Here is a 13,208-nt window from a genome sequence, read left to right on the forward strand (position 1 = left end):
CCATGGCCCTGTTGAACCCACGTTTCTTCTTGGTGCCAGCCTTCCTTCTCCGCTGCATCTATGGGGCATCAGCAAATTTTGACAGGATTTTTGGGAGCCACAACAGAGCCAGCCCAGAAGGCATGATCTGTGGTAACATCAGACAGGTGCTGGAGATCGCCCACGGCTCTTCCATCCAGTTCCACTTTTTGCCCTTTAGTCCCCCACTTCCTTTGCCCTCTTAAGGGACATTTCTTACAAGAGACTGTTACAAGCAGAAGTGTCTCATTCCTTTGTCTAGGACCCATAGAGGAGGTTCCATGAAAGTTCAGGGGAAGAGGCTTCTAGTCCCAGTATTTCCTTATTACGAAGAAGAAAGGAGGTCTTCGTCCTATTCTACAGCTGAAGAAATTCAACAAATACATATGCTGCCCCAGGATCAGGATGGTAACTCTCTTGCTTCCATACTTTCACTTCTTCACACTCATGACTGGTTCATGACTTTCGACTGCAGGGTGCATACTTCCCCATAGTGAAGTCCACAGGAAGTACCTCAGTCAGTGTGACCCAACCATTGCCAGTAAAGGGTACTGTCCTTCAAACTCTCGGCAACACCCATTTTCACAAGATGCCTGGCAGTGGTTGCAGCACTTTTAAGGAGAAAGGGAATCCACTTTTACTCATGCCTACATGAATGGCTGATCAGAGGCAGGTCCCAGGAGGAAACTGCAGCAGCTCGGCAGTGTGTTCCTCTCTCTCTTCTCCTAACTAGTACTCTGGGTGAACTATAAGAAATCATGCCATCGTAGTCCCATGATGGCATAGCCATGACTGATTTGTCTACCTCCCAGAGAAGTTCCATTTTCTCCAGTCTGACAGACCACCTTCAGTCAAATCTGTTGGCTGTGCATACATGTCTGGAGCTTCTAGGCCACATGTTGGCTTATCTGATTTCATTTTCAGCCCTTGCAGCTGAGGTCTGTGTACGCCCTGTCCAAACATTACGTGAACAAGAGTCATGCTCCTGTCTCAAATTCTCTGAGAACTCACTTGGTGGCTGGATGCAGAGGACATGAAAGGGGGTTCTCTTGTTTTGTGCTCCCTGCCTGACAACAGGCAGACTCCTCAAGGATAGGATGGGGTACCCACCTAAACCTTCTGCAGATGCAAATAACTTGGTCTCAGGACAACTTGAAACTGCAACTTGAAACTGCCTGGAGCTCAGTGCCATCTGGTTGGCTTGTGTAGTATTCCTGCCTGTTTTGCAGAAATCCACTATGCAGATCTTGACAAACAAGATGTAATGCACTGGGAAATATCTGTAATTTTTTTTTATTTTTAAATAAATCTGGTGCATGTTTTGTTTCTGTTTCTTCATGATGGGTTACTTGCTATAGACTGAGATCAAAAGGCGTTGTTGCAATCAAGCTGGAAAGGTAAAATGGGTCTATATAAGGAGCATCCCAACAATCAAGCATAATTGCCAGGTTTAAAACTGTGAAGAAGCGACTCCTTGGCCCCAACATGCTGATATAACTGGTTTGCCAAGGCTGAGAGAGAGAGAGATATCAAAGGGAACACTAAGGGCACGGCTACCCTAGGGAGATTACAGCGGCACCAATTAAAAACTCTATGTAGCCACTCTGAGCCGATGGGAGAAAGCTCTTCCATCAGCTTAACCACTCACAGCTTCTGCTGCTTTCAGGGGCTGATCGTTGGGAGAAGCTCTTCTGCCGACATAGCGCTGTCCCTACCGGTGCTTATGTCGGAATAACTTTTGTTACTCACCTCTGAGTGACATAAATTATGCTGACATAAGCTGTGGCGTTGATACAACATAAATTGATTAAGACCCTGGGCCTAGGGGGAAAAAAAAAGGAGTGAGTTTGGGTGAGCTAAGGAAGGTTGCCCAGGGAGTGTTCGTTAAGTTGACATGCAACTGAGGGAACACACAGACAGTGCATGCTGCAAGCAGAATGATCTGTTTCTCTCAGCCATGCTCGGGGAGAATGCTAGCCACAGGGGAACTTAGAAAAGCTGTCAAGGAAAGATTAAGGTAACAGTAAGATCCAAACGCATAGGCCACCTACTGTTTATACGCTTTGCCCTGTGTGCTCTGCACCTTTGGGGGAATGAATATAATGCTTTGTTTTTTGTTTTGTAGAGATGCTGTTTTTTGAGTCACTGGAATGTTTAATCAGTTTGCTGTTCACAGGTCCCCATAGGGAAAGGGCTCACAGGTACCAAATGCAGTTGGGCCTGTAGCATTCCCACTTTTGGAAAATGGGTACTGCAGGCCAGAGATCCAGTCTGTCACTGCTGCAAACAAAGGTGTGACTTTTTTTTAAAAAAAATCTAGCTAGCGCAGCTAAAAACAGCAGTGAAGATGCAGCGGCGTGGGCTTTACACACTCCCCCAAAACCCTGGGTGTGTACTTGTGTGGCTAGCTTACACTGGGGTCTGTGCTGCCACATCTGGACTACTATTTTTAGCCATGTTAGCTAGCTTAAAGCTAGTGTGGCTAGGTCTACATGAGTTGCAATCACACCTTCAATTGCAGTGTATACATCCCTCCAGTCTGAGTGATTGGACCATGGTACTGCCCAGGGTAAGGTGCAGAAATTCGGGCCTGTCTCTTAAGTGAGAGGGGTGCACTTAAGTGGGGGACTAAAACGATCGGAAGGTGCCGTTTGCCCTGTAATTGTGACACAGCACTTCCCTGATGCACTATGTAAACAAGGAAGGAGGCTCTCGGTCATCCCCTCTCTATCAGGAAACAGTCAGGATGTGGATGTGGTGCCATTATTACAGAGTAATCCCATTTTGCTCTGTACCTTCTAGGAGCCAGCAGTGACCTGGAAGACTTCTTAAACGGACATGTGGTAAACAACCTTGAGTGGTTGCTGCAGAATCCATCATGGATCTAATATTTCACCAGTACTGCACTTGAAATATGCTGGACTGGCAATTGATTTGTTGAAGTCCACCTTGCGGCAGTATCGGTGTTGCTCTCTGATACAGTCATTCTCTTTTCTCATCCGGTATCAGAATTCTCAAGGGCGTCCTACCTACGTATCCACCTGCTAGAGATACTAGTCCGGTGTGGCATCTCACCATTGTCTTCAAGCTCATAGAGCCTATTTCAAGCTGCCCTTCAATTGTTTGATTCATCATCTTACCCTCAAGACCATTTTTCTAGTTGCTATTGCCTCCAGCACGGAGGGTCAGCAAGCTCCGAGCCCTTATGACTGGATCTCTTCAGGGGCAAGGAGGTACGAAGGTAACACCTTCAGTTCCATCCTAAGGTGGTTTTGAAATTTCACCTATATCAGTCTATTAACTTACTACTTGTCTTTCCAAAACCACATGCGATGCCAGGGGAGAAGCTGCTTACTTTGGAAGTTTCAAGAGCCTTGCTTTATTATCTTGACAGGACTGAGCATTTTAGATTATCACGCCACTTCTGTGGCTATATCTGGCCTGTCAAAGGGCCAAGCTATGCTTTTGTAAAAGATATGCTCTAGGACTTATTTTGGTGAAGTTCTCTCGCCTGCGTTGTACAGGAGGTCAGAGTAGGTGATCACAATGGTGCCATCTGGCCTTGGAATCTGTGAACCACAGGGAGTCTCTTAAGTGGATCACACAGTGTCTTTCCATCTGTTGTCAATTAGCTTGTGAGCCTCTCTCCGAATGTCAAATCGTACTCTGCCAGGGCTCGGGCATTAACAGAAATACCAGTATAGCTTATATCCAGGTAAATAAATAGATGCAGCTACCTGAGCGGTGTCCACACTGCTGCACACGCTGATTTAAGCTACTTTGCCTTTGAAGCTGTATCCACGCTGTGCTCTGCTGTGTTGATCAAAGCATGTTGCACTGTGAGTAGGCATCTCAGGGTACTAAGTGCTACTTCTAGGTGCTTCACTTTCTAGGTAACTTTCACAGCAGATTGTGGGATATTTCCTGGATGCTCAAAGAATCATGAGATTAGTGCTCAGATTCATGTGATCTCTTTTTCTGAATCACAGTAATCTTTTAGTGGTCATTTGCCTCTCCCTGACAGCAGTTTAAAAATGAAAGAAATGCAGATGAACACTTCGATCCTTTTATGTATATTATTTATATCAGCTGGATGACCTTGTCTCCTAGGTGACCCTAGTTGATGTGCTTTTTGTACAGTTGTGTGAGGAAGCAGAGGAGGTTTCCAGGGAAACACTCCTATATAATCCCCTCATTGAGCATCTAAACTTAGTTAAGCACTGCTTCTGCAGATGGTCTTGCTTGCTTGCTCTTCAGTTCTGCAGTTGGAGGTCATTCAAAAGAAACGTTTTCCCACAGGCTTCACAATATAGTTGTGGGAAAGCTTATTTTTGCAGGGGGGGGGGGGGGAGCAGGGAGGAAGTCCTGCTATACCTAAATCAGGTTTCTAGAGTTGAAACTCCAAAGTTATTGGATCAGATTGGAACACACTTTCCAAATTCATTTTTTAAACTAAATATACCTCCCACTACACACAGGCCATATAGTCCTGCTGGCCAATAAAGTCCAGGGAACTATTTGTGTGAGTAAGTATATCGGATCACTGCCTGAGTACATTTCCTGTGTGGTTAGAATTGGAGGAATATATTTAACAAACTTAAACAGGGGATGTGGTCTGGGAAAAATGTGAGGCGGGGATGGAAGGGAACTGAAAAGAAAATTTATGACTGTGCAATTGCTGTTTACTTTTTTTTAGATTTACCTTGGTTTCTTCTGACTGGAGAGAATTTAGATCTAGTGTGATGTATCTATGCTCTTTACGCTTGTTTTAAATGCGTAATATTCCTACGCAGGTTCTGGAAGAATTGAGAAAGTAGATAACTACCTTTTTTTTGTTGTTGTCATTGGTTTGACCAATAGGAGACTAAAACACAAAATAAATCTCAGCCTGGTAGATTTAAAACACTAGGTCAAGCTAATTACATTATTGTCCCTGGCAAACTCCTCTAGCCTTCACATTTTCACTGAGCCTGGTATGAGTGTGTTGTGCCTCTTGTTAAAGTGGCTGAACTAAGTGTTCCAAGGATGAAGCAGTGGCATCTACATTTTAAGATAAGTTTAATAGCAGTAACAAAGAATTAGGGGTTTTCTAGAGATAAACATTCTGAAAGTGCTCTCTACTGGCTCGTCTCCTAAACAATTCCCAGATGAAAGCGGGGCTCTTCTTCAAAAGAGGATGCTTGAAACGAAGGGACGTATGTACAAAGGTTTAATTGCTGTTAATATTTGAACATACTGTTTTCCTCTGTGCATATCTCTATCCAAGTATTCATATAAATTGTATTCCTTTCAAAGTAAATGACCGGAATCACAAATCTGAAACTTTGAAAGCAAATACATCCTACCAGTGTGGGCATTATTCTTGTTGTAATTTAATGTAAGAACTTAAGGACCCTTAACGTAGGCTGCTCATGAAAATAGCATTGACGCATGAAACCTGGCAGGCATCTTTTTAAAGCTCTACTTATGTACTGTACAGTATTTGAAACTTCCTGTTTACCTACAAATATCTGATTAACTTCATTTATATTAAACCAGACCTCGGACGGCTTGTCTACTCTTACCACCATTTTCACGTCTGCTTAGTGAAGGTGCTACCTATGCTGAAAGGAGAGCTTTTCCCGTCAGTGTAGATATTCCACCTCCCCAAGTGGCAGTAACTGTCTACACCGGGGTTAGGTCAGTATAACTATGTCGCTCAGGGATGTGGATTTTCCATACCCCTGAGTGATGTAGTTATGCTGACATAAGTTCCTAACGTAGACCAAGCCTGACTAACAGTGTTTTTTGCATTTATTTGAGACCTAGATTCAAGAGAGTAGTATTATAAGGCGGTGGTTTTCAAACTTTTTTTCTGGCCACCTAGTTGAAGAAAATTGTTGATGTTCATGACCCAACAGAGCTGGGGATGAGGGGTTTGGCGTGTGGGAGGGGATCAGGGCTGGGGCAGAGAGTTGGGGTGAGGGCTCGGAGGGGTTCAGAGTGTGGGAGGGAGCTTTGGGCTGGGGCAGGGAGTTGGGGTGCAGCTGGGGGTGGAAGCTCTGGGGTGGGGCCAGGGATGAGGGGTTTGGGGTGCAGGATGGGGCTCTGGGTTTGGGGAGGCTCAGGGCTGGGGCAGGGGGTTGGGATGGGGGAGGGGGTCTGGGTTCTGGGTTGGGGGTGCAGGCTCTGGGCTGGGGCCAGGGATGAGAGGCTTGGGATACAGGAAGGGGCTCCAGGGCTGGGGCAGGGGATTGGGGCGCAGGGTTACCTCCAGCGGCTTCCGGTCAGCAGTGCAGCCGGGTGCAGAGGCAGGATTCTCGCCTGCAGGCACCCCTCCCAGCTCCCTTTGGCTGGTTCCCGGCCAATGGGAGTGTGGAGCCAGTGCTCAGGGCAGGGGCAGTGTGCGGAGCACCGTGGTCCCCCCCCGCCTAGGAGCCGGGCCTGCTGCTGGCCGCTTCCAGGGTGCAGCGCGTTGTCGAAACAGGTAGGGACTAGCCTGCGTTTGCCAGGTAGCACCACAGACGGGACTTTTAACGGCCCTGTCGGCAGTGCTGACCAGAGCTGCCGCGACCCAGTCCCTTCCATTCTGCGACCCGGTATGGGTCATGACCCACGGTTTGAAAACCACTGCTATAAGGTGTGAGATTTTAGTGTAGTAAGAGGGGATGATACTGTGCCCATGAGTGTACATTTGGGCAGAGATATTTACTCTTTTTTTTTTTTTTTCTGTTCTACCCTCACACCCTGCCAACACACCCTTGTCAATAAAATGCCTGTCCTTATATTGACCCAAATTTCCAAATGTTTGGATTAGATGATTAATCTAGGACTGTGTCCTTAAAGTGGCTGACTTTGGCTTTTGCTAAACAGAGAGACTGAATTCCAGAGATTCTTCTGCCAATTTACAGACAACCCTCATTTGGACAAGTGAGCATTCCAGGCCCTTTGAGCAGGGCATGAGAGATAAATAGTCTCTAAAATGTCTGGGTCCCAATTAATTTTGGGCTCTCTAAATGTTAACTAACACCTTGAATTGTATTTGGAAATATCGGTAACTTTTTAAAAAATAGTCTTACATTTAAAAAAAGTCACAGCACACAGCAAGATAACTTCCTTTATTTGAAATGACCAGATACAGTATGTAATGCTGTGACCATTTCCGAATAAAAGGTCTTCTTCTACATCACAATTGTTAACCGTGCATTTGTTTGTTTCTGCAGAAATTCCTGAAATTCCAGAAAGCATCTCCTTTTGCAAAGCACTACAAGTAGCAGACTTCAGTGGGAACCCACTGACCAGGTAACACTCCCCATTATGCTAAGTGCTTTCCAGGCCAGTACTACAATCTTATTTAACTTGCTCAGTTCTTAAAGTAAATATAGTGTGTGTCTGAGTCATGCAGGGTCTATTTCTTCCACAGGGTGGTGGCCAGAGATCAGAGTTACAGGGACAAGTGCACCCTTCCTTCCCAGGGGGTTGACGATTACAGGCTACTCAGAACAAATGTGAATTTAGTCAGTACTTAAGAACGCAAATCCAAATGATAAAAAGCCTGGCAAGCAGGGCCAGCAGTATAAACCAGCAAAGCTATGGTGCTATATTTTTCCACTGTCATCTGTTCCTTCCATCTCTAGCCTTTGTCTATATGTGGGATGTAGCAGTCAGTGACCAGCAAACTAGTGAGGTTGCACTGGCATAGTTTGACTGCTTAAAATTAGGGTTAATTCAGCAGGTGCAAATAATGGCTCTCCTTGCATATGCCTGAGGCTTGCACCCATGCCGTATCCCTAGCCACTGAATTAGGGCTAATCCAATATATTTATACATGCCATGTGGCCAAACTGTTCTCCGTCTGATGGTGACTGCTGCTTCTCTAATATCCGTATTCCCCATCTTGGTGCAATTGCATGGTTGCAGTGAAAGCAATTCATAGTGGCATTAGTCACTGCTCCCTCCTGTTTTGGCCTAGGAAAGAGTAATAGTTGATGGTAGTTCTTCCTCTCATGTTCTGTACAGCACCAAATAAACCGTAACTGATCATTTTAAGAAAGCGTCCTTTAGATGTTTCTTGATTGGCTCAGTTTGGCAGGATTCGCTTGATTGCTATGACTCTGATTCAGCCTAATGAATTAGTGTTCTTTCCCCCACCACTCCACATACCAAAGGAGAAGGACAGGCTCTTGGACAATCAAGATGATTGATAGAGAAATCAATGAATGACAGACAGGGACTCTGTGCAGGAGCAGCTAGGAGAAGTGAGGCTCAGCTCAGCCCAGCCTTCAAGTGCTGAGTTGCTACTAGGTGCTGCAGCAGCTACTATAACTTCCTTTGCCCTGGCTGGTTGCATCTAGCAAGAAGGGGGTAAAAGGAAAGCCTCTAATGCATTGTGACTGTCTCTAGACGTTTAGAAATAGGGAGGGAATCCGCATAAGTGATCCTTCCCTGATGGAACAGAGTAGCATGTTTGTCATGTAGAGAGGGCACCAATCCAACATTGCATAGACATAGGGCCTTCTGCCAGTAGTCGTCCCTCTTCCTCCCCTGGAATATTTAGGCTAGTGTTGCCTAATATGATGGGACTATAACATGGCCTAAGCCATAGCATTCTCTAACTAAGTAATAGTTGTCGTGTCCCATGCTAGCAGTAAAAGCGGCGTTGTGGATACCACAACTCTGTTCTGGCTTGTTACACTTGTGCTGTTAGGCCCTGTGCTGCTCTTGTTATTCAAGCAAAGAATTAGTTTTCTGATCCTTCTATGTTTGATGTAACAATGTTTAAAAGGATTACTCGTAAGCTGAATCCTTCCCTATTTCCTAAACTGTAAAGAAAGTCACAAGGTGTTAGAAAATTACAATAAGCTTCTATTTGCTGGGGTTTAAAATGAGGAGCAATATGCAGCACACTTCTTGATGAAGGGAGAACAGTTGTATTGTATTGGGGGGGAGCCACTTAAAATGATTTACTGAAAATAAATATGTATTGGTCTTTGTCTAATATATATTATATTGCAGTCAAAACAACTACATGAAAAGAACTGTAAGGTTTCAAAATCCAGGGTTCAAAAGCTGTAAAATGTCACAATTTAAGGTTGCTTGGTACAATTTTAATTCTGTCTCCTTGTGCATATGCATTATGACAACCTTCAGTTATATCACACACTACTTTTCCACAGGACCCATACCTCTGTCAGTGCACTGGATGGATGGTGCTCACAGAATGAGCAGCTGTTCAATATTTTGTTTTCTTCTCATTGTTCAACATGTAGCCCCAAGTTTTATTTACTGCACAGTATTGAAGTCCTGCTCTGAAGACAAAATTATTAACTTCCTTGTGGGTTTTAGTATGGTGATCATCACAATAGAATCTGAGTGCTTCAGATATTTATTAATTTACCTTCACAAAACCCTGGTGAGGTGAGGTGGTGGTATTATCCCTAGATTACAGGAAGCAAATGGGACACTGAGGGACTAAGGTAAAAACTGTCCCCTTATCTTGGATGCCCAAATTGAGAATGCCTTAGAACTGGTTTTGAGATTATTTAGCATTTTATAGCATTTCATACGTTCCAGCACAGCTCTTATGCGTGCTCAGCACTTCTGCATATTAGATTCCAAGGTATCAAATTGGGTATCCAGAAGCTGAAGAACACACATGACCAAAATGTTCATGTTTGGCCACTGAGTTCCTTGCCGAGCATCACACAGGAACTCTGGCAGAGGCAGGGATAGAATCCAGTTCTCCTGGGCAATGTTCAGTTGTCTTAACCACGAGACCACCCTCTGTCTTCTTGCAATTCCCTGCCTCATTAATTACTCACCTTCCAACTTCTGCAACAAATGAAACAGAGGTCCTATAGACAAGAGCCTCTTTTACTATACAGTCCTGATTAAACCCTGGAGCACAGGTCATCCTGTGCACTGAATGAGGAAGGGATCATGTAATTTGTGTACACATTAGGATACAGTCTTTAAAGGGGTTGAATTAAGGTTGCACAGGCAATTTTCTAACTTTTGAATGCTTGACTATTTGTAGCTTTCTAGGTGTAAAAAACAAACCAGCAGAAATTCAATTCCATGGAACCATGTTGACACTCAAATGGTTGCAACATTTAGATCCATTGCACAGACCTCTGCCACTTGAATTAACAGAGTAAACTGACAGAGGATAACAATTTATTACTGGTAGGTGGACTAGCACTAGAGGGAGTCAGACACATTTTGCCAGTGAGTCTCTCAGCTATTTGCTGACACCAGAGAAATGTTGAGACTTGGGAATCTTGGGTTTCAATCTGGATTTTGGTGGAGAGTGTGCTGTAGTGGTCACACATCCTTCTGCCCTGTCTCCTTCAGTCTAGCCAGTCCTGGTCAACTCCTTCCATCCCCTCTCAGGTCAGATTCTTGTCCGCTCTGCATTGAAGTTAAGTGGCTTCTTCCATAGCACTGCTTGGGATCCAGCAAGCAGGAGCACTGAGAGAACAGGAAAAAGTTTCCTTGCATTTCTGGTCTGATGCCATAACAGCCCAGCAGGTCAGAGCAGCAATTGCAGGGAAAGTCCTGCTCAGCCCCCACAGCCAGGGCCTGAGTATGCTCAGTACATATGGAGTCTTTGGAGGATCATAGAAGATTAGGGTTGGAAGAGACCTCAAGAGGTCATCTAGTCCAGTTTTTTCTGGATCAGTTTTTTCCTGTTTTCTATTTGTATTTCCAGTATTTATAACACTACCCAATGTAATAATCTTCAGTTTTAAAAGTGGCTGTCAACCAATTTTTTTCCATTAGATTTTTATTTATTTAGGCCCTTTTTTTATGTATAAATCTATCTCAGGATAGGCATTTTGACTAGCTTTTAAAAAAGGTAAACTCTACCAGCTAAATAAGCCTGCAGTTTAACCCCAGCCTTCAAACAATTAGAAACCAAAAAAATCAATTGACATTTGAAAATGCACTGATGTCCCCTGAATCTGTGAAAAGAAATAGTTCTTGCTGCATGCCCTAAAGATAGCTCATGTTAACAAATCTTATCTGATCACTAGGCCAAAAGGTCTCTGCCTGTTCTACATTAGGTCGCCTTTTCCTTAGCGTGATCCATCTCCCACATAGCTGGGATCAAGCCCCCTGGTATTTAGCAGTATGAGATGGCTAGGATGGCTGCACAACGTGTTCCATGCTTTAGACATCTTTAACAAATAGTTAAAAATACAAAAGAGGCTGCTCCATAACCTAATATTGAAACAGGTGGCATGAAAAAATAAGCCAAATTTCCCATTCTTCCGAAACAATAACTCTTCCCTCACAGGTTTCAGAGTAGCAGCCGTGTTGGTCTGTATTTGCAAAAAGAACAGGAGTACTTGTGGCACCTTAGACTAACAAATTTATTTTGAGCATAAGCTTTCGTGAGCTACAGCTCACTTCATCTCACTTCACTTAGTCTCTAAGGTGCCACAAGTACTCTTTTCTTCTTCCCTCACAGTATATGCTGCTTCAACAGCTTTGAATGTATCTTTTGTGGTGGTCTTATTATATGGGATATGCGTTGCCTTAATACATACAAACAAGAAGAAAATTAAACCCATTTGGTTTACTTTTAACTTTTTTCTCTTTCTCGTGCTTTTCCCTTTGTCTTAGTACTATTGTTTAGTTTTTTATATAAGAGCCACCTCATATCCTTTTCCACCAACTATATACAATCTGACTGTGCCAATATGAATAGTTATTGTAGTACAAGTGTTTGATTTATCTGAATTAATATCTCCATAGGTTGCCTGAAAGCTTTCCTGAATTACAGAATCTAACGTGTCTTTCTGTAAATGACATCTCACTGCAGGCACTACCTGAAAACATTGGGAAGTAAGTTGTTTGTTTGTTTTGTTTGTTTGTTTGTTTTTTTAATCAAGATATGATATTTAATTTGTTGTCACTGACTTAGATGTGGTACACAAGGTGTATGCAAAAATGTAAAGATTAAATTTACAAGTATATTACACAAATTAGTAATTGATTCAGGGTAATACGTTTTTTTAGTCTGTTTAAAAACCTTCTCTTGTGTTCCTATCAGTCACTCCATTGAGGTGACTGCATTGAACTTGGGGTATATGTGCATATGTTTAGTCTTTGGGAGGTACAAATCTAGGGAGTTGGGAGAAGCTGGACAGACTAAAGGATAAAAGACTAAAAGGATGTTATCAGTTTGATAATTGCACCTCTGTTCAAACTTGTTACCTACAATTCTTCTTCATGCTGAGAGCCACAGATCTATTACAGTGAGCGCCTGAGCCTTGTTGCAGCTCACAGAGAGACCCAGACCTGGCAGCAGGAGAATGCCCCACCCGCTGGAGTTCCACACAGTTTTATGTGCTTCTGCAGTGGCTGGTGGCTCTGACCGTTCCCCCTGCCACAGAGCTTGTCTGAGAGAAATTGCAAACTTCTGTTACAAATTTCCGACCACCAATCTGGGTTAGTCTTTGTCCAGTTCCCAACAGTGTCCCAGTGCTGCATTTGCCTTTTTGGGGAGACTTCCCCTCAGCTTTTCCTCCCCCCCTGAGATATTTGCAGCGGCTGGTGCCCTGCAGGCTTCAGGGAGAGTGCTACACCGAGAAGAAAAAGGAAAGGTCTGTTTCTCCTGTGTCTCCCTTTATTGTGTGTCTCTCACTGGGGAGCTTAGCTGGCTCCGAGGGTAGAGTGCAGTTCATCTCTTCAGTCTAGTCCAGGCAGGGTTGATTAGGGTCTTCATGCTTTTGTTGTTCGTTCCTGATGGCTCATCAAATTTGATAGCCTGTTGTCTGATGGGTGTCTTCCCAATACACACCCAGTTGTAATGGTTACATAGTCCATATTTCTAATTTTAGATTCAGAATAGATACATGCATACAAATTGGATAATCACATTCAGTAAATTATAACCTTTCCACTGATACCTTACAAAATCCATCTTGCATAAAGTACATCTCAGTTATGTCATATCCATAACATAAGCATATTTCCATAAAGAATATGGAGTGCAACATCACAGCGCCATTTATTACTTTCTGGTCTCCCGGCCTCCATTTTATAAGGGCATGATGTTCTTTTAGTGTGCACCAATCCAAATTCAACCTGGTGTCACTTCTGAAGTTAAACTTAACTGTCTTTCATGGTGGTCAGGGACTCAGCATTTCAAACTGGGGATGATATTTTTTAACCTAATCAAGTGGCCTCCTCACTATAAAAGC

The 13,208-nt window shown here is 43.7% G+C and overlaps 1 protein-coding gene across 3 annotated transcripts in view; it reads left to right on the forward strand.

The window, feature by feature from the left end:
- The window catches only part of LRRC1 (leucine rich repeat containing 1), a 171,998-nt gene that overhangs the window by 51,405 nt on the left and 107,385 nt on the right, over window positions 1-13,208 (forward strand). For all 3 annotated transcript variants that reach the window (XM_043542374.1, XM_007055064.4, XM_043542375.1), the window contains 2 exons: window positions 7,221-7,299; window positions 11,758-11,847. In XM_043542374.1, the coding sequence (XP_043398309.1) occupies window positions 7,221-7,299; window positions 11,758-11,847 (169 nt within the window). The remainder of the gene's footprint in view (window positions 1-7,220; window positions 7,300-11,757; window positions 11,848-13,208) is intronic.

The sequence above is a fragment of the Chelonia mydas genome, chromosome 3 (assembly GCF_015237465.2).
Source record: "Chelonia mydas isolate rCheMyd1 chromosome 3, rCheMyd1.pri.v2, whole genome shotgun sequence".
Lineage (NCBI taxonomy): Eukaryota > Metazoa > Chordata > Testudines > Cheloniidae > Chelonia > Chelonia mydas.